Genomic DNA, 19,319 nt, shown 5'->3' with positions numbered 1-19,319 from the left:
ATATGATTCGGTTGTAGTCATGAGGACGCAACAAAACCTGTCATTTGTTTTTATACATACATCCTCTTACTGTGCTGCTACCTCCATGACAATCAGGTGATAGTGAAATGTATCCTAATATTAAAATATATTAATTTAAATAAGCCACTGAAACGACCCTTTATTCAGCTCCCCGAAAAACAGTCAACACCTGTTGATGTTATCAGACATGCCACTAGATGGCCACAAAGTATTACGAATCTACGAACTACCTACGCTACGTGTATTTTAGTTGAACTCTGAGAAAGCGTGCTATTGGCATTCTTCCAATGAAAATGGGGGCCTGGGGGTCATCTCTGCTCTGCCGTAGCCAGATAAAGACAAACAATCTGCGGCAAATCATAGTTTTTGCTTGCCCTTCATCAGTGGTGTAAACTAAGTAACTACTACGTCTACTCCACTACAATACAATAAATATTGTACTTTTACTCGACTACAATTATTTGAAACTTTTAGTTAGGCTACTTTGAAGATTTAGCAGTATTATTACAAAACATACATTACCCACTTCAGCCCTATATACATTTCGGCCATTTGAAAATAGCCAATCTATGTGAGCTTGTAGATCTGCTATTTGCAAAAGATGTGTATACATTTTGAACTTGAAATGGGACATTCTGCATGATGAGTACTTTCTACTTTTGCTACTTTAATTACATTTTGATACCAATACTTTTGTACTTTTCCTCAAGTACATTTTGAATTTTACTTGTAACAGAGTATTTCTACATTGCAGAATTGATACTTTTTACTTATGTAAAACATTTCAGTACTTTTTCCACCTCTGCCCTTCACTCAGTAGTCTCATAGTGGCGCTCACGTGATGGACAGAAAAGCTCGTAGGTTCATGGGTGCGTCAGTGTACACCGTTAGCCACTCAGAGCCGTTATATTATACCTCTATGCTCAGAGCCCAGATAGTTGTCAGGGTTGCCATGTCCGCTGATTATAAGCTACTTTGGGCTTATTTTTCATGTAAAGTTGCTTGACAATATCGGTGGTAGCGGTTTTTTGGGCTTGTTTAAAAGTGTACTTATTTTGGGCTTCCTGTGTAATGTTGTTTAAACCAGTGGTTCACAAACATTTTCATGCCAAGGACCCCAAAATGTGTCTGCAGACCCCTATCTGACAATATTTTATGGCAGCGACCCCCATATAAGATTTGTGTTGTTAAAATCAATGTTACAAAAATATCCCACATTTTTCGAATACATGTTTTTTTTAAATAGCAGATCTACAAGCTCACAACGGTGAGCTTGTATATCGGCTATTTTCAAATAGGTTTAAACTTTAAACCTTTAAACTTTAAAGGCTCATGTAGCATAGTCGCTTCTTTTGGACTTGTTTTCATAGACCCGGTTGCTTGTATCTCTCGCAAAACCTGGCAACATTGCCAGATAGCTCTACGGCGGCTTCATTGGCTCAAATCACTGCACGTCCCGTCGGTACAGCCACAGCCAGCCCCTCTCTCTCTCGTCATCGCCACTTCGAAAAAAATCTTCACAATGGCGAGATAACGGAGAGAATGGGGGACGGCGTACACTACACGGCGGCGGAGAAGAAGCTAGTATAAATGTGGTCGAACGCCTTTGATTTTGGCCATTGAATGTGTAGCGGGCAGCAGGAATGCTTGATGATTAGAGCCGGATCAGCGGAAGAGAGCAGCGTTCAGGTGGTGGTTGGCTTTATGGAGGCTGCTGGCTGTGATGCTACGTATGCAGCTGACTGGAGAGGGGATGATCGGGACCAGGGAGAAAAACGCGTTCCTACCATGAGAGAGTGTGTGCGTGAGCCCGGGTTTCATCTGGAGGGACAGAAGACGACACATTAAAACGACACGTCTTTTAATCCTCCCCAAAACACTTATTTAAAGGCTACAGGCGAGAACAAGACAACGACTGTCGGAGTTGTGACAAGTAATGGGAATGGCAGGTCGAAGCCGCAGAGCATGGTTTAGTGTTCTGTTGGGGCTGGTGGTCGGCTTCACGCTGGCTTCCAGGCTCATTCTGCCCAAGGCGAGCGAGCTGAAGAAAGCCGGCCAGAAGCGTAAAGCCAACCCGGCCGGTGGCTGCGGGCTGAGGAACAAGGACCACTACACCGGGGGGGTGTTATCATGGCCACCGCAGGATAATAACGGTTCGCCGGCCACGGAGAAGGAGCCCGTGTCCAGGTCCAAGAATTTCCTGTTCGTCGGTGTCATGACCGCCCAGAAGTACCTGAACAACCGAGCTGTGGCCGCGCATAGGTATGTTGTGTGTGTGTGTGTGTGTGTGTGTGTGTGTGTGTGTGTGTGTGTACAGCATTGGTTCTCAACCTGTGGGTCGTGGTCCCCACATGATTTTCTTTTGTCCCCAGATGACAGTTTAAGTGATAATTAAGACATTTTAATACCTAAAAAAAAGAAAATATAATGACCATTACTGCATCAAAAGTGACCAACAAACTTCTATAAAAACTGGTCAAACATTGGCCAAATTGTCAAATTATATAAGAAAGAGGCAAACATTGTGTAAAATATCCTGTTACATAGGCTTGATGATCTGCTATCTTCACAATATTTATCTGGGGAACAAAATTGAATGCCTCAATTCAATTCCAAGTGCTTGTCAGGGTGGGGGGGGGGGGGGGCAGTTCAAATATGATTTGTTTGGGGGGGGGGTCATGGTCTGAAAAGGTTGAGAACCACTGATGTACAGCATGATGACAATGAAGGAATGCTGCTTTTCTCTGCTCTATAAATCTCAGTGTGCTTTCTGTACACGTCAGTTGGGTCCTGTCCTCCCCTATAGCTGTGTAAGTGTATAATTTCAGCCCTCGTTATGTATCGCTGCTCTCTAATTTGCTGCTGGCTTGGAAATTGCGTTAAAGAAGCAATCGCCAGTCAGACTACTGTATCCACATTCCACTCACAACAGTTTGTTTGAAAGCAACATTGTATCAAACAGTGAATCATCACGTCATGTCTTGGGTATAACAACACATCATTGATGGTAGCCTGATACCACAGACACTTACATCAGGGAAGATGCTTCAGGTGCATAGATAGACACTCTCTGCCGACACCCTGGCTCTTGTATTGGAGATGCTTATAGAGTCTTGACAAATTATGGTGTTAACCGTCAACAAGAGAATACCTGTGTATTTGTAGAGGGTACAACATCCAATATCCTCCTGACATTTTGTGAAAAGATCTCAGGCTGGGACTGCGTTTTATCCTGCACAGCACCCATATCTAACTGCTGTATTGCTCATCTGAGATAACGCACTTGGGATATGTACTCTTGAAACATATAACAGTGCATAATTTAACATTATAATTCAAGCCGCTGTTTGTATGACTAAGCCTTCTTGTCAGTGGGCAATGGCATATGGAAATATAACTCGGGTTGATGCAGTCAACGCTTAAATTCCATTTCACACAGTTAAAATAGCAATATGCCCTCCAGTTATCTCCTTGAAATGTGAGAACCCTTTGATTAAGTGTTGGATCAAGGCCTAAGCCATCCAGGTCCTCCAAGGCTATGATGCAGACAGCTCTATTGATCTTTGTGCAGCAGAGTGTTTGCTGGTTGTGACTTCTTCTCCTTCTCTTGTGTGCTTTCATTGAGTCATTTCGGCTTTGGGTGCACAGTCCAAAGTAGTAGGCACAGATCAGTGGTTCTCAACCTTTTCAGGCCACGACCCCTCCAAAATAATCATATTTGAACTGGGGACCCCCCCTCACCCTGACAAGCCAAGCACTTGGAATGTAGGAGTTGAGGCATTATATTTAGTTCAACTCGGTTCCACAGATAAATATTGTGAAAATAGCAGATCTGCAAGCTTGTAGATCAGCTATTTTAACAATTCTTGCCTCTTTCTTATATTATTTGACAATTTGGCCAATGTTTGACCAGTTTTTATAGTATAGTTTGTGATTACCTTTGATGCAGTAATGGTCTTTTTTTTCTCCCCCCTCCCCCATTTTATTAGGTATTAAAAAGGTCCTATAAGTCCTTAAATTGTCACTTCACTGTCATCTGGGGACTCCCCAAAATCATGTGACAGTTTGAGAACCACTGGCCTAGATGACTTGTTGGTTTCTATTTGAAAAAGAATGGTGCTAGTTGTGTGTCTGTACAGTAATTTTATAAATATGATCATCTTGACATGTGTGACCTAAAACATGCAGTGATTGTTAATTTAAATAGACTCTAATATAATCTTGTGGCCCAAGATCGTGCAGACCCAAATAGTGCTGTTACGAGGGAGTGACATGCAAAAACATGTCATTGTGAGCATGCAATTACACACATATTTACCATCAAGTACAGTTTTATTTGATCTCCCCCTTAATATGTTTAGTGTACAGATCTGTAACATCTGTTAAAAAATATTTCCTGTCAATGCACACACACATGCAGACACATTGGTATTCAGCACGAATTGGTGTGGGCACGCCAGAGTAATTATTAGATTTAGCTGGCTTAAAGATGTTAATCACTTGCTTCAGTTATGACACTTGCTGTAGTGTTGTTAACTGAGCACAGATGAAACACCATATGTGTGGAAAATGCGTTGACAGCAAGTTTATACACAGGGGAAAGTCTCCTTTTGGGAAATATTGGGCAAAAAGAGCAGAATAATGCTAGAGACCGATAAATTGTCCCATATGGTCCCAGTCCCAATGTTGTATGTAGTGTAGCATGTATGCATTTATCAATCTGTATTTGCCTGTCTCTGGTGTTGGTATCAAGTATCTAACTTTCATTTCCTCCCTTTGTTTATGTTCGTGTTTTGTCTCTAGGACGTGGGCTCAGACCATTCCGGGGCGTGTGGAGTTCTTCTCCAGTGAGGGTTCGGACACCTCCATCCCCATTCCCATAGTAGCCCTGAGGAATGTGGACGATTCTTACCCACCCCAGAAGAAGTCCTTCATGATGCTGAAGTACATGCACGATCACTACCTGGACAAGTACGAGTGGTTCATGAGGGCCGATGATGACGTTTACATAAAAAGTGACAGACTGGAGAGCTTCCTGCGCAGCCTGAACAGCAGCGAGGCCATCTTCCTGGGCCAGACGGGCATGGGGGCCAGGGATGAACTGGGGAAGTTGGCCTTGGAGCCCGGTGAGAACTTCTGTATGGGGGGGCCTGGGGTGATCATGAGCCGTGAGGTACTGAAGCGAATGGTCCCCCATATCAGAGAGTGCATCCAGGAGATGTACACCACCCACGAGGACGTGGAGGTGGGCCGCTGCGTCCGGAGGTTTGCTGGGGTCCAGTGTGTCTGGTCCTATGAGGTAAGAGATTGTGTGTGCTGGACACCAGGATAAATGCTGTCAGTTCAGCTGTTTAATAAGACAAGACCTGTTTATCACCAGTGATATTTTCTTATTAGACTGTCCCCCACTGAAGACATTCTTAATCGACTAATAGCCATAGGATTTGTTGATAAAGTAGGACCAAACCAACCAATTCATCAACTCATTGACTATAAGGGTGCAGCCCTATTGTTTTTATGTGGACTAGAACTCCAAGAATAGAAATGCACATAAACAAGTCTACTAGGCACTCCATTCATTGCTTGGCATTCCATGCATTCAAAATGGTTCTCTGTCACTAAATCAATGCGTGCAGATTGACTGGGCCTATATTGGGTCTCTCCTAGGAAAGTTTGCCTCTCAGCCATACCAATGTCTGCTTTAGGAAAGATGTCCTTCCAAGCTACAATCAAAATTCCTCATCCCAGACTTCTGCTTTCTAAGCTGCATTGTTTAAAATCAGTGCCTTTAACAAGTTTTTAAGCCATAATTTGGGGTATTGCAAATTGTATGTTGGTTAAACATTGTCTGTTTTTAACTGGAAACCCTTGTTGTTTTGTTCTTCCACACAACAACATGTTCAGCTTTTATGCTATTATAAGCATTAAACTGAGGTTAGCATAAGAGGGCAAGCTACCCTAATGAAACTCCATTATATTTGTCCACACACATCCCATCTGATGTGTGCAAGTGTGTCGGCCATCAAGGTCATTGCAGCTCTGTCCTGTCTCCTATCACATTTATTTATACTGTAAGGTCAGAACTATTCTTCCATGTGTATTGATGTGCTTTTAGCCCTGACCTCAGACCAGACCTTTCACCTGACACTGCGCACATTAAGGCTCTCTAATGGGTATAGTTTGTTCTGCTTGCACTAGTCTGTGATGTTTGTGTGACACGGTCTAATTTTGCATATTTTGCTTCCCTATTGCATTCTCCACCAAGTGCCCTTAATTGCATCTCCATAAATCATTCTTTGCACGGTATAGACACTGTTGCAACATGCAGTTGCAGAATTAAATCTTCCATCCAAATAAATTTGCATATGGGATTGAGTGTAAACTGGCTGAACCAGCATATGCTCTGTTCAAAGACTGCAATTCATATGCTTTGTTGGCAATTGAAATGAGAATGAACTGGCACCTGCACTGCATCAACCAACGTTCAGTCCTTGCCACCTTTACCACTGGCACTCCAGGCTGCTTTAACTTAAGCCATATAAAAAAATGTCTGAATATAGCCAATCAACAAACTCACAAAGTGTCACGTCACGAGGCGTTGTGAGCTTATGCATATTCTAGAAAAAGAACATGTATGTATAATATATATACACGGGTAGGCTATACAGTATATGCATATACATACATACGGTATATAGTGTGTGTGTGTATGTATGTGTGTGTGTGTGTGTGTGTATATTTAACTCAAACTCTAATATACATAAAAATATCGAATGCAAGGTTCCAGCTTATGACCTAATATGAGAATTTGAGTTTATACAAGGGTCCTCCATTATGAACGTATATGTTTAGGTCAGATTTGTTGTGATGTTATGCATCGCAACGTGTTGTTATTTTGTAAATCTGTTCTTTTTCGCACACAACACTGTCATACTACGGAGGCTTTATGTTCGCTAACGTAACCTGGTTTTAACCCAGCTGTGCATGGTCAATGGGATGGTGCTCTCTGAGATTATTTTGACAGAGATGACAAATTTGGTGAGATGTTCCTGACAGAATTCTATGCGTGACCATTTTTGTTTTGAAACTAGTTAATTTGAATCATAGCATAGCATTTAGTCATTGTTGAGACTTGAAGGAGAGAGATGGTGTGATAATGATGTCATCATAGGCATAGCTGGTTGTGGGAAAGTATGTTTAAACATCACACCAAACCACAATCAATAAACCACCAACACATAGGCTTGATATAAAAGACAAGCTGCTGGTTAGTCATCAGTGGTGACTCTCCTGTTCATGGGTGTTTTCCTTGAGGAGGGTATTCATTCCAAGTAACCTTTTCTGAGACATGTCTAGACACAGCTACGCCGTAGACGTATGGCTCATATGGCTGACATGCATGTGAAAAGGATGAAAGCCTTTGACTGGAGTTGGTGCAAGAAGAGAATATTCTTTGTTGATTGCAGTGAAAAGGACAGAAGTTTTGACCTCTGTGAATGATGAAAGGGCTTTTTTAAATTATCTGCTGTACCATCTTATGTGCTGCCTCATTGAGATGCGGGGGGGGGGGGGGGGGCGAGTAGGGATGTACCTTGCTCATTTTGCACCATTGATACAGATTCTGAGTAAAACTTAAAAACCTTAACTTAGAATACGTATAATGCTGATCTATTAGTGTTTTGGGATAATATTGACTCTGACCATTCATTTGGAGTGCAGATTGGCAAAACATTTTTTTGTCAATTGAAAACTTGAGTTGAGTTTTTACTATCTTGAGAATTTGATACAGGTTGCCACTTTGCCAGTATATTGTTCTTCTCATCGAGCTGATTCCCCAGGCGTAAGGTTACGCTAAGTAACCTTACAGTAATTGATTTGGCTGTTGCCTGCGATTCAAGACTTGGCTCTAAATGAGCCATCATTTCTCTACCGTAATGGAAATGGAACATTATTGGCCTCAAAAGGCCTTGTCCACCCTAGCATGTGCCATGCGTGAGCTAGTTGCTATGGTAGCTGAGTCCCTCCATTTAAAGTTTTCTTGTAAAGATGGAGAGCTGTTGAGCACCGTTCTTCTCTAAAGAGACGTTCTCCTCTCCTACACTCCACACAACAAAGAGCTACAGCTCTCATCAAGACGAGCAGCACACAGGGCTCCGTATCATTATGCTAGCCTCTGGCAGACGGCCTCTTATGTTTTATCCACGTCCTCCTACACAGTGGTCTGTCAGCAGAAACGTAAAACAAAGATATTTTTTTTGCTGTATTTAAACAAACAGATACAGTTGCGCCATTGTTTAGAGTGGATTTCTGACTGATGTTTCTCCATAAAACTAAGTAGGTGTATCTTAGTCTGCACAGTGTTATGGACCACACTGATCAGTGGTGTTGTTTCCAGAAGTTCTTTCCCAAAAAACTCTCCTCCCTTTTTTAGCAGAACACTCATACATTATAATGCTTATCTTACACTGACACCTTTAATCGACATTGTTTTTTTCAGTCTCTTATTCTTACTTCTTCAGGAAAATCCACATTTATATAACATTTATTTTAGGACTAAAAAGACGATCATAATGTGACCCAGAGTTTTTCCTTTTTGCTGATATTGGCTTTGGAATTTCCCTGTTGTCTCTTTTGATGGGATTGCATCCAGACTCTTGGTGATGTCAACGTTCTCAGGCCTCTGAGATGCAATATGTCGCGGCCTATCAACCCTCAAACCAGAATAGAGAATAGACTTAAAAACGTAAAAAATATCTCTGTTTCACACTGTCATTTCATTTCACAATGTGTTTGCCCACTTGTCAATCCAGGATAAGCGTTTCACCCTGTGGTCGGTCTCAGTAGGGCTATATTTCTAGATAAGACTAGCTTGCTCATGCTTACACCAATTCACAGGAAGTCTGCCGCCCACACGCGTTCCCCCATGCAATGTCTCAACATGCACCGTCTCTTAGCCCACATCTCTCTGCCTCTATCTCTACCCCGTCTTGCACTCATTCCATCTCACTGTCTCCCACTCCCTTCTCACTCTGCTACCACCCCGTCCCTCTTTGTCTTCCCTTCTCTAATTGCATTCTGTATGCTCTGTCCAAGTCATCTTTGTTATTATATTCAATTGGGCTTGTTTACCTACCAGATACAGTGCATAGTTTGTGCCCTGAATGCTTCTGTATCAATTTCCCCACTGCCATGTGAGCTCAGACAGAACATTGTCCTCCTGCCTTCTCCTGTTATGGTACCAACCACAATGGGACCAACATTCAGTGAAAATTGCAGATCTAAAAGCTCGCAACGCAATGTTGAAGGCTTATAGACCTGCTATTTTCGCAATGTTGAAGGCTTATAGACCTGCTATTTTCAGCGAAGAGATTTGGTGTAGGGGGGAAAAGGTGCAGACCAAGTAGAGCCCTGCGGGACCCCGGTCAACTAAGTGTATAGGGTTTAAGTGAATAAGCTACATCAGATTTTACAACTGGTGGAAGACATCATTATAAAATGACTAAGTACTAGGCTATTGTTAGGTTCATTTAATTTGACCAGAAGGATTAGCCTATCCTTTTTATGGGGCTTTTAATTTATACTGGGATGTATAGGGAGGGATATGGATAGACTGAGAGAAGGTTTTCGGTCCCCCGTCTGTCTCGCTGTCTCTAAACTCCATCTTCCCTTTCTCAGACAGCCCAGTATGTGGTGAACCTTGTGTATTTTGAGACATCCTGTGGCTGCCGCTGTATGTGTGCGCTATTCTGTCTCTTTTCAGCAATGCCTTGCACTGCGCTAAAATTAGGCCCCAAATGAGCAAATAAATGTTTACGAGTGAAATTCAAAAATAAACACAAACGGAGGCCAAAAGAGATGGATCTTTGCATGAATTACAGTTCATCAGCATGAAGTGCACCCTCTGTCTGACTCCCGCAGATGCAAATGGTATGTGGGACAGTGACACTTGAGTCCAAAAAAAAAGTTTGGTTCATGTGATAGACTTTGGTATGTGTGTCTACCAAGAGCCACGGGAAAAAAAGTCTTTAAGTTGTTAGCCCCTTCGTCGCCCTGGGTGGCCCCATATGCTCTTATTCTGTCTGTGGGTTCCATGCCGTCTCTTCATCTGTTTGCGTCGCAGAAGCGGCTGCCCCTGCACCACTGTTCTCTCTGTCTGCACCAGCAGACTGATTGCGTGCTGCACCTCTCTTCCTGCTGTCTATCTTGTCGTTTCCAAGTGGTGCCCTCATATCTGCTGGTATGTTTTGCTCCCAGGCACAAAATCAAGAGATTTTACAGTGTCATTTGTTTAGTGATGCCTCTTGTTTTACATTCTCTCGGGGAGACACATGAGTACTCTCAGCTGTGCCTTTCTATTCCCCGCTGCTCCGCTTTTGTGCAATTTTGCTTCCGTCAGGCCGTACAGCTGTAAGCTGCTGCCACATTCGAGCTTCGCAGAGATCAATTGCTACTCCTGGATCATGGATCAGGTTGCCTTTTATAGGGCCACTCTTAGTTGTTTCAGCTAGTGTTTGTATGCTCCAGTATTCAACCAGTTCATCACAAGCCTCCCAATCCCATATTGGCTGACAGGCGCAGTGGGTATGACAACATTGGTATGGGCATTAGGCAACCATGCAACACAACAACGTGTGTCCTGATTTTATTTCCACTTTTAACCTCCTCTTTTGGGCAAGTCATTTGTAACCTACATTTTCTACAAGCTCACAATGCTTCACATCGCATTTGCGCCACGTTGTCAAACATCGGTTATCGGTGGTTAGGACTTTAGGAATATTTGGCATCGGTCGGGCTCTAAGTGGAAGATCTCTGCTTGACACCCCTTGTTGTCAAGTATCAATGGATCAAAATCCCAGATGGAACACAAGGGTGCTATTCACTGACTTCACATTATGTTTAAAGGGCAAGACCACTTTGGTAGAGGTTTGGGTTGTGTATTTACCTTGCCATGATGTACTGTAACTCTAAAGGTGGCCAAGAAATCAAAAATAATTTCTCTATTGACTAGAAATTGATAATTCAAAATATGCTCTTCATTGACTTACATTGTACGGCAAGACCACTCTGCGGGCTCTTTTTCAGCCTGTAAACGAATGCAAACAAAGCTGATTCTGACAGTGTAGAACATCACCAAACCCAGTACCGTTTTTTTATATAAAAATGTCGACTTCCTATTGTTGCAGCCCTACTGTGTTGTAATTTGTGACCCCCTCCCCCTGACCTGTTTATCCCTTATACTAGGTAGTGTGTTTTGGGCGAGTGTCCTCAGTCAGCTGAGTTCCTCCCTCAGTCAGTACAGTAGACTATTTTACATCTCAACTCTGCATGCCACGCACAAACAAGTTTGAACACAATTAATGGAAGTCACAAGCGGCCTACATTTCTGAGAGGTATGAGTCCACTGCCTAATCCTAATTTCTCCTTAGTGGCTTGCATGCCTGCCAAACCTGTGGCAGGCTCTCGGACTGTGCTCTATTACACACGCTGTAGCCTTGGGAACAAGAGCACCGTTGTGCTCAGGCCTCAGTGGCTCTTTCCTTCAGGGCAGACTTTATTCCTGGTTCTCCCTGCCTACCTTAGTTCAATTTGTCCATATTAATCTGACTCTGTGTTCATGGCTTGTTGCACATGCCTCGTGTCTAATCTGATCAATGTGGCAGCTTTGCCACTGTTCCTCCTTCTACATGAGGAAGAAGTTGAGAAACATGTCAGAAATACAGAAACAAATTGGCCTGCCAACAGACAGAGATGACCGTTACATGATTTGAAACATGTGTTGAACTACCTTTGGACAAATCTAAAATGTTTCAGTGAAGACATTTTTGTACAAATGCTAATATGAAAAGAAAGTTATTTTGTATATTATAGCATTAGTTGATTAGCTTAATACTGGTAATAGTCTAGGGGAACTATGCAGTGATAAAACAAACTACTGATCCTGCCAGTTGGACTGGATCATTTGGCCTCAGCTCAGGCGAGTGGAATGTGTATAATTATGTAGCTTAGTTGTTATTAAGAGCAGATGGTACAGGATGTCCTGTTTAAACTAAATAATCGAGTCACTACTGTGCATTCAATCTCTGGTGCCCTTATAACATTATCATCCAAATCTAATTAATACTGGGCAGCAAGAGTAAGAGATAATTGAAAAAACTCTTTTCATGTGCTAACTTAGTAACAGTTTGTTCATGGATGTATTGATTTTATTAAACCCTTTATTTATATTTGTAGCTTAATATATGTTCAGTCTGAGAACAAATTGTGATATATTCCTTTTCAGGATGCTGATCAAAGCCGGAAATCGTAGTTGGATAATAGCTAATCATAAATCCAAATGATTCACCGCACACAAGACTGTGTAATGAACCCTTTATATTTATTACGTGTATTTATTGTAGTATCTGCGATTTGTAGCAAGATTTGTATCTTTACCCAGTTTTGCACAAGCACACACATTTGTGTAATTGTGTGCATTTGGTGCCATTCATTATTTCAGTTTGTTCAGGTTATATCAGTTCAAGGGGGTTGCTGTGCTTGGTGTTAAAGTTGTTTTAATCTGTAAAGATTTAGGATGGTTCATCTAAGGTGGTTGTCGTGGGTGTTCTATTTCTGACATGTGTTTTAGGTTCCCCAGGAGTAACATAGTTTGCATAACGATCACCCCACACAGCACAGCACACCATTAACTGAACCATTAAATTAACATTGCATGCTCCATGACAGCCAACAGTAGCTAATATAAAAATAAAACCATGACTGTTTCTTTCATGCATTGGGCCTGGTTCTGAATTAAGACAAAACATTCAAGTTATCCTCTCTGATCCCACCTGTTTTCTCGTTTCAATGTCAAGTAGTTTCACAGAGGCCTGGACCGCTGACGTAGTGGTCCAGGCACCTAGGCTCAGTGTAGCCTGACAGCGTGTCGCGGGTTCGACTCCCGATCCCAACGGCCATTGCTGAATGTCACTCTCTCCGCATTTCCTGTCAGCCTACTGTCCTGTCAAATAAAGGCATAAAAGCTTAAAAATAAGAAAGAAAAAAAGTTGTTTCACAGAAAGCAGACCATGGGTCAGCGGAAGTGTCAGTGACCAGGAGGCACTGTAAGTTGAATTGTCACTCCAGCTGATATAACCCTGCACTTGGGAACAGTTTGATGTATTTTCACTGAAAGGGTGAGTCTGTGTAAGAGTGAAAAAAGACCCGTGGCTAGATTTCATGACACCTCAAGGGCACTCACTGAACAACAGCGGCATGAGTGAGGTGAGAAAGCAGTGGCTTACCCAGCAATTCTCCTTCAGACATGTTGCCCTTTACTTGGATTAGAGGAACAGCACCAAACTGACCTCAGTTCAGCTCCTGGGGGAGCATGATTGAAGTGGGATGTGATCTGTCACAGGCCTTTTAGAGGATGCTCTCTAAGGTCAGCGTTTGTTGTCATCTCACGCTTGCTGGCTTACTGGCTTTTGCCAATGTCTACATGGCTACTGGCTGAAGAGATGCAGTGTATTTTATAGATCTTTATCAGCAGTGGTTATTTCACCCACTGACTTAATGAGGAGTCTTCTTCTATATAACGGTTTTGCCTTCGGAGCTGATTGGATCTCTGGTTGCTTTTTAACTGGGTGGAATTTTAATTTTGGTTGGATTGCATAAGCCTGATGCAAGCATCTGAAATAAGATATATATTTTTTCCATAGTCCTTTTGATGTTGTTTTTTGTAACTGACTGACACCTTTTGTGTTTCTGAGTTACTTTAGAGTTGGACTGTTAGAGTCAGCCCTTTAGCAGTTTCCAAGTCACTGTCAATGGAATCCACTCATGTAGGCTACACTACCATCTCTTTTCTTAAACTCTCCTGCTTAAAATGCACACAGTCACACAAGGTCAGACTCGGAGGAAGTTGATTGCAAATACAGTACAAAGGAATAGGAAGTAATACTTGTTGTTCTGCTAGCTTGTCTGTTTGGCAACAGTCACTGCAATGGGGGAGGAGGGTGGGAAACGGTTGAGCTTGTCGTCTTTTGGTCTTCGTTGACCAGTGCTGCACAGTCACCAGGCTCTCCAGATTCCAGCGATTATAAGCATCCCCTTAGGGGGATGTATGATGTTGTCGATTTCCCAACTGTTTGTTTTCATAGATCTCGGTTAAAATTGGTTCTCTGCCAGCGGCACAGCAGCAACAGAGATTTGTTCAGTAAATGATGGACTCTCTGCGGTGCCTGCCGACGGGCATGTCTGCATGCACCAGTGGGGAAGAAGTGTCTGATTCAGGATCACTTTGACAGAATGAATGCCCACGACCTTGACAGTTGGATCTCTCTCATGAGGAATGGGTATTCTGTCGTCATCATGAAACCATCACTTATCTCTCTCTCTTCCCTTCTCTCCCTCCCCGGCTCATACCCTCTCCCTCTCTCTGTGGAGTTCTTTCTTATCTTTCTGACGGAGCTGTTTCCAAGCTCTGGTGTTGGTTAATGCAATGCATCATCCCATTGACGCATGTGTTTACATTACAGACAATAACAACATGCCATGGTACATATCCAAGAGGGTGTGGATGATTCATTTCAAACTAGCATCCTCATGCATCATAGGCATCTGCTTTTCTTATTGACCAACACTCACACTCCGTCTCTCTTTCTTTTCTTTCTTTCTTTGGTGTCTCCTGGCTGTGCTGTAATCCTCATCAGGGCACCTGTGATGTGAAGGGAGGGACAGTGGGCTGCTTAACCCATTCAAGCCGGGAACGCATCTGTGTCATTTTAAGATTTCTTTGGCTATTCAAAAATAGCAGATCTATAAGCTTGTAGATCTGCTATTTTTGAAAAATCATGAAAATTCGTGCAAATCTTTGAATATATATATATTTTTAAGCAAATATCTTCTAAATCCTTTTTTTTTTTTTTTAAACCTATGTTGCTATAATATATGGTTCTCAAACCTTTTCATGTCAAGGTCCACCCAAATCATATGCATTTGGCCGTGGACCCCCCATCTCAAAATATTTTGTTGCAGGGACCCCCCAGAAGTTGTAACATGAGTTAAAAAATGCTGGCTTAAAGAAATATATACTAAAAAAAAATCTTGATTTCCCCCCAAAAAAATGCAGATCTACAAGTTCATAGCGTGGCACTCAGTGCCCCGCTATGAACTTGTAGATCTGCTATTTTGTAATAGCCAAAGAAATTAAAAAATGACACAGATTCCCGGTCTTAAAGGGTTAAGTCAGCACATACCTGCACGTGTGCGTTTGTGCAGGTGTGTGGTGTGATGTGTGCATGGCAGACACGGACCTTCCTCCTTGCCCGTGCCACACCCTGTGCTTGTGTGAGCCCGGGTTTCCACATCAATTGCTGGGAAAAGGATGCAGACTTGGAGAGACTTTCTCGCAGCTGTTCTGGAAGCTTCTTTGTTACTCTGGTGATGACTGATCCTGACTGAGCCTTAGTGTAATCTACTGCCATTCATAGCTCTAGTGCTGTGAAGAGGTGAATTAGGCATGCTTCGCCGCCTACGTTTTGAACCTTATTCCGTGTACAATTTCAGCGCCTACTAATAATGAATGGCTAGGCAGTGATTAAGTGTATTATGAAAGGGATTTGTTATCAGACTGTTAAATTGATCAAACTTGTGATCATTCAGTTACAGCACAATCTTCTCTAACCATTTAGCTTCTCTGATAGCCATCTTGTGAAATTGCTGAAAAGACGAGGTAAGCTCTTGATAGGTAGCTGACTGAAGGGCCATCTCATGCTATTGGATTGTGATCCCTGCTTCGTCTTCATGACTGCGTTTAACCACTTAAACCCTATATACTGATGGGGTCTATACTCTGGCCGGCTCGTTTTTTCGATCAAGACCAGATCTCTTCTCCGAAAATAGCCGACCTGCAAGCAGATCTACAAGTGAGCTTGTAGATTTGCTATTTTCACTGAATGTTTGCCTCAGAATAGGGACGCTTCGGTTCATGAAGATATTGCTGTGCATTGTCCATTAATAGACCAGTTTTTCAGCTCAGCTGCTTGATTTATGTGCAAGTTGTTGAGTTGAACCTCATTTTATGCCTTAAATATCTGACCTGGAAAGGAAATACACTTGTTCATAAAACAGGATAGCCGAAAGTGTAGAGACAAGAATATGTTGCCTAACAGTGGTTATATAATCACCAGGGTTTATTCCATCACAGAGAAGGATGTCTGTGATATGCATTGATGCATATTAAGTTACAGCCCCAGCGGCGTGTCGCACAGGAGGGAGAGAAGACACGGTGTTGTGCGATGATTGATTTGTTGTTTTACTCTAAAATGGAATGCAGTGAAAGCGGGAGGGGGCGGGGTTTAGTCTGGCCTGGTTTGCATCATGTAGCCAGTACTAGGTTATTAGACCACAGACTCCGATGACGGTTTTCGAAAAGGTGCTGACGGTACTTCCTGTGGCACATTTCAAGACTAGCAGTTTAGGGGATAACTGTAAGCATGTTGATCTCAAATGCACAATCGTCAACAGCAGAAACGACAGGACTAGCACTGTAGTCTTGGTGTGAAATGGGCAGTTTGTCACAGTGCAGAATGCAGATTCAGAACAACAACTAGGCCTGTTATTGTTCCCCTGTATCACATCTTGTTGATGCTAATTATGCTATGCAGATGTATGGTTGTTCACATATGCTATGTATGCTAGTTAGAGTGTAGTGCCTGTTGGGAGCAAGTGTACGTTCCGTTTTCAGCGTTGTGGCTGCTTACAGCTATGCAAAGCACAGACTACAGACGCCGATTCCATGAATTCATCGATAGATAGAAAAGTTGAAGTGCCCGGCGCACTGCCCGCTCAACCAATAAACTTGGCACATGGGTCCCTCAGCTATACACTATTGCTGAGGGACCCATGGGATATTGATTGCATGAAACGGTTCTTGAGATAAGCGAACACATACATGCTTACAGAGATTGCTGTAATCATTGATATAAGCTGTTTGCTTGTCCACAGATGCTCAGCATGTTATTTATATAGTATAGATGCTAGGTTTGATGTTTACCTGGTATCATATTTACTTAGCACTAAATTGTTTTCTTTGCACTGTATTTACTTGACAATTTACCCTGTTGTTTGTTCACTAGGGTTCATAACACTTAATTCCAATATTGCACTTTGTCATTCGTTCTGGTTCTGGATTACAGTGACTGATAAACACCTAAATTGTAAATTGTTGTGAATTCTTGTGGATGACTGCTTTGTGCTTTTTGAGCTCCTGCTAATTCATTTTCTGGATCGGCAAAGACTGAAAGCTACCTCAACCCTCAAGTTACGGTAGAATCTTGTTAAGATAGACCCCTAGCTAACACAAAAGCTATTCTGTCCACCATATTGAATTCAAAATGCAGACACCAAAAACAAAGTCAAGTTTGGCCCTTTTCCATTTCTGGCCTGGAGCTGCTGGATCTGGTCCTTCTGCTGCTGTATGGCTGTGGTTAACCCCAGTGCCCCAGCCCGGCCCAGCCAGGGTGAGCTGAGTCAAAGCAGCCACAGTCAGACTCCTCCCTACTGTACAGTACTGTTCTCCAGCCCACTGCCAGCTCACGGTCTCACATAACTTCCCCCTCTCCCTCTCTCTCTCTCTCTCTTGCCTGATTTATACTTAGTTGTACAGCAGATCTACAAGCTCACAACGTGTCGCACTGCAACGGGTTGTGAGCTTGTAGATCGTCTATTTTCGGTGCACGACAACCAGGCGCGACTAAGTATATCTCGGGCTTCTGTCTCTCTCTCTCTGTCCCCCTCTCCCTCCTCTCTAATTGTCTCCTCTCCTCCCTTACCAGCTCTGCCAGGAATCGTTTAGCAGACGGCAGCCTTTTTCCCTCCTCCCCCCTTCCTCTTCTCTCTCTCTTGCCCTGCAGACACTCAGCCTTAATATTGCTGTCCTGCTCCTCTCCTCTCCTCTCCTGTCCTTTCCATCTGTTTGGTCAATTCTGCTGTGTGTCTCTTTTCTTCCTCCTCCTTCCCTCTCTCAGTCACTCCTTCCTGCGTTCCGTCTACAGCGTCCAATATCTCAGCCCTCTCGTCTTTTCCTCTGTCTGCCTGCACGCTTGGCCAGGCTGGCAACTACTGGCCCGTCGCCATGCCACCGTAGCCACTCGTCATGCTCCCGGTGTCTGCCTCCTCCTTCTCTCCCCCTCTCTCTCGCTCTCTTTCTCTCACTCACTCTCTCTCTCTGCCTAGTTTTTTCCCCCCTCTCCTTTCGGGTTCATTCGGTTCTTTTCTCATTCAGAGCACTTTCTGCCTCGTCGTTCTCAGACTGTCTTGGCGGTGAAATGAGAAACCAGAAGCGTGTGCTACTTTCTACATGTGGAAGTAAATCGACTGAAAGCTTTTATTCCCATTCATACAGCAGTTAGATAAAGCAGTAGAAACCCTGGGCTGCGTCATGCATAGCTTTAGCCATGTGGCAGAAGGTTTAACCATAGGTATGTAGCTGTCCGTGGCTGCTCAGACCGTTAGCTCTCTGTGTGTGAGCGCGTGTGTCTGTGTGTGAGTGTGTGTGAGTGTGTGTGAGTGAGTGTGTGTGTGTGTGAGTGTGAGTATGTGTGTGTCTGTGTGTGAGTGTGCGTGCCAGCATGCAGTGGGGGTGAGGGATTATGTCCAGGTTGCAGCAGGCCTAAGTTGTCTGCAGGGGTTTGGGTCTCTTTGCGCTGCTGCTCAAGGCTGGCCTGAACACATACAGTACAGTGGATGAATCCACTCTAGTAAATGAGGCTGTTAATGTTCTGGCCTGCTGCCCGCAGCCCTGTCCCCCCCCTTTCTCTCTGTCTGTCTGTCACTCTCTCTCTCTCTTGCTCTCTCTCTCTCTTGCTCTCTTGCTCTCTCGCTCTCTCTCTCTCTTGCTCTCTCGCTCTCTCTCTCTCTCTCTCTCTCTCTCTCTCTCTCTCTCTCTCTCTCTCTCTCTCTCTCTCTCTCTCTCTCTCTCTCTCTCTCTCTCTCTCTCTCTCTCTCTCTCTCTCTCTCTGTCTCTCTGTCTCTCTCTCTGTGCATGCCCTCTGCTGACTGCACAGAAGAGTCGGGCGATTCAGGCCACCATAGAAGCCTATGAGACAAACCAGTCAGTGGAAGAAGACAAATGGGACCTGAGCCACAATGACAGTCAAGTTTGTTTGTTTTTAATATAAGTTTACACAATGATCGTTGTTAATGCAACACAGAGCTAATAAAGACAAAATGTCTATTGTAATTTTCTGCTATCTCCATCTTTTCTTTCTATTGATTTCTGTTGCTCTGACTTTGCAGCTTCTTACTAAACTATCGAT

General features: G+C 43.2%; 1 protein-coding gene across 1 annotated transcript in view; it reads left to right on the top strand.

Annotated features, from left to right (window-relative positions):
• The first annotated feature begins 1,494 nt into the window (after positions 1–1,494).
• The window catches only part of chsy1 (chondroitin sulfate synthase 1), a 51,909-nt gene continuing 34,084 nt past the window's right edge, over positions 1,495–19,319 (top strand). The window contains exons 1-2 of the mRNA XM_084062371.1: positions 1,495–2,283; positions 4,825–5,320. Coding sequence (XP_083918497.1) covers positions 1,958–2,283; positions 4,825–5,320 — 822 coding nt within the window. The 5' untranslated portion in view covers positions 1,495–1,957. The remainder of the gene's footprint in view (positions 2,284–4,824; positions 5,321–19,319) is intronic.

Source organism: Gymnoscopelus microlampas (assembly GCF_963454915.1).
Source record: "Gymnoscopelus microlampas genome assembly, chromosome: 1".
NCBI classification, from domain to species: Eukaryota; Metazoa; Chordata; class Actinopteri; order Myctophiformes; family Myctophidae; genus Gymnoscopelus; species Gymnoscopelus microlampas.
The sequence above is the reverse complement of the archived record's forward strand: the minus strand, read 5'-3'. Positions and strand labels throughout refer to the sequence as shown.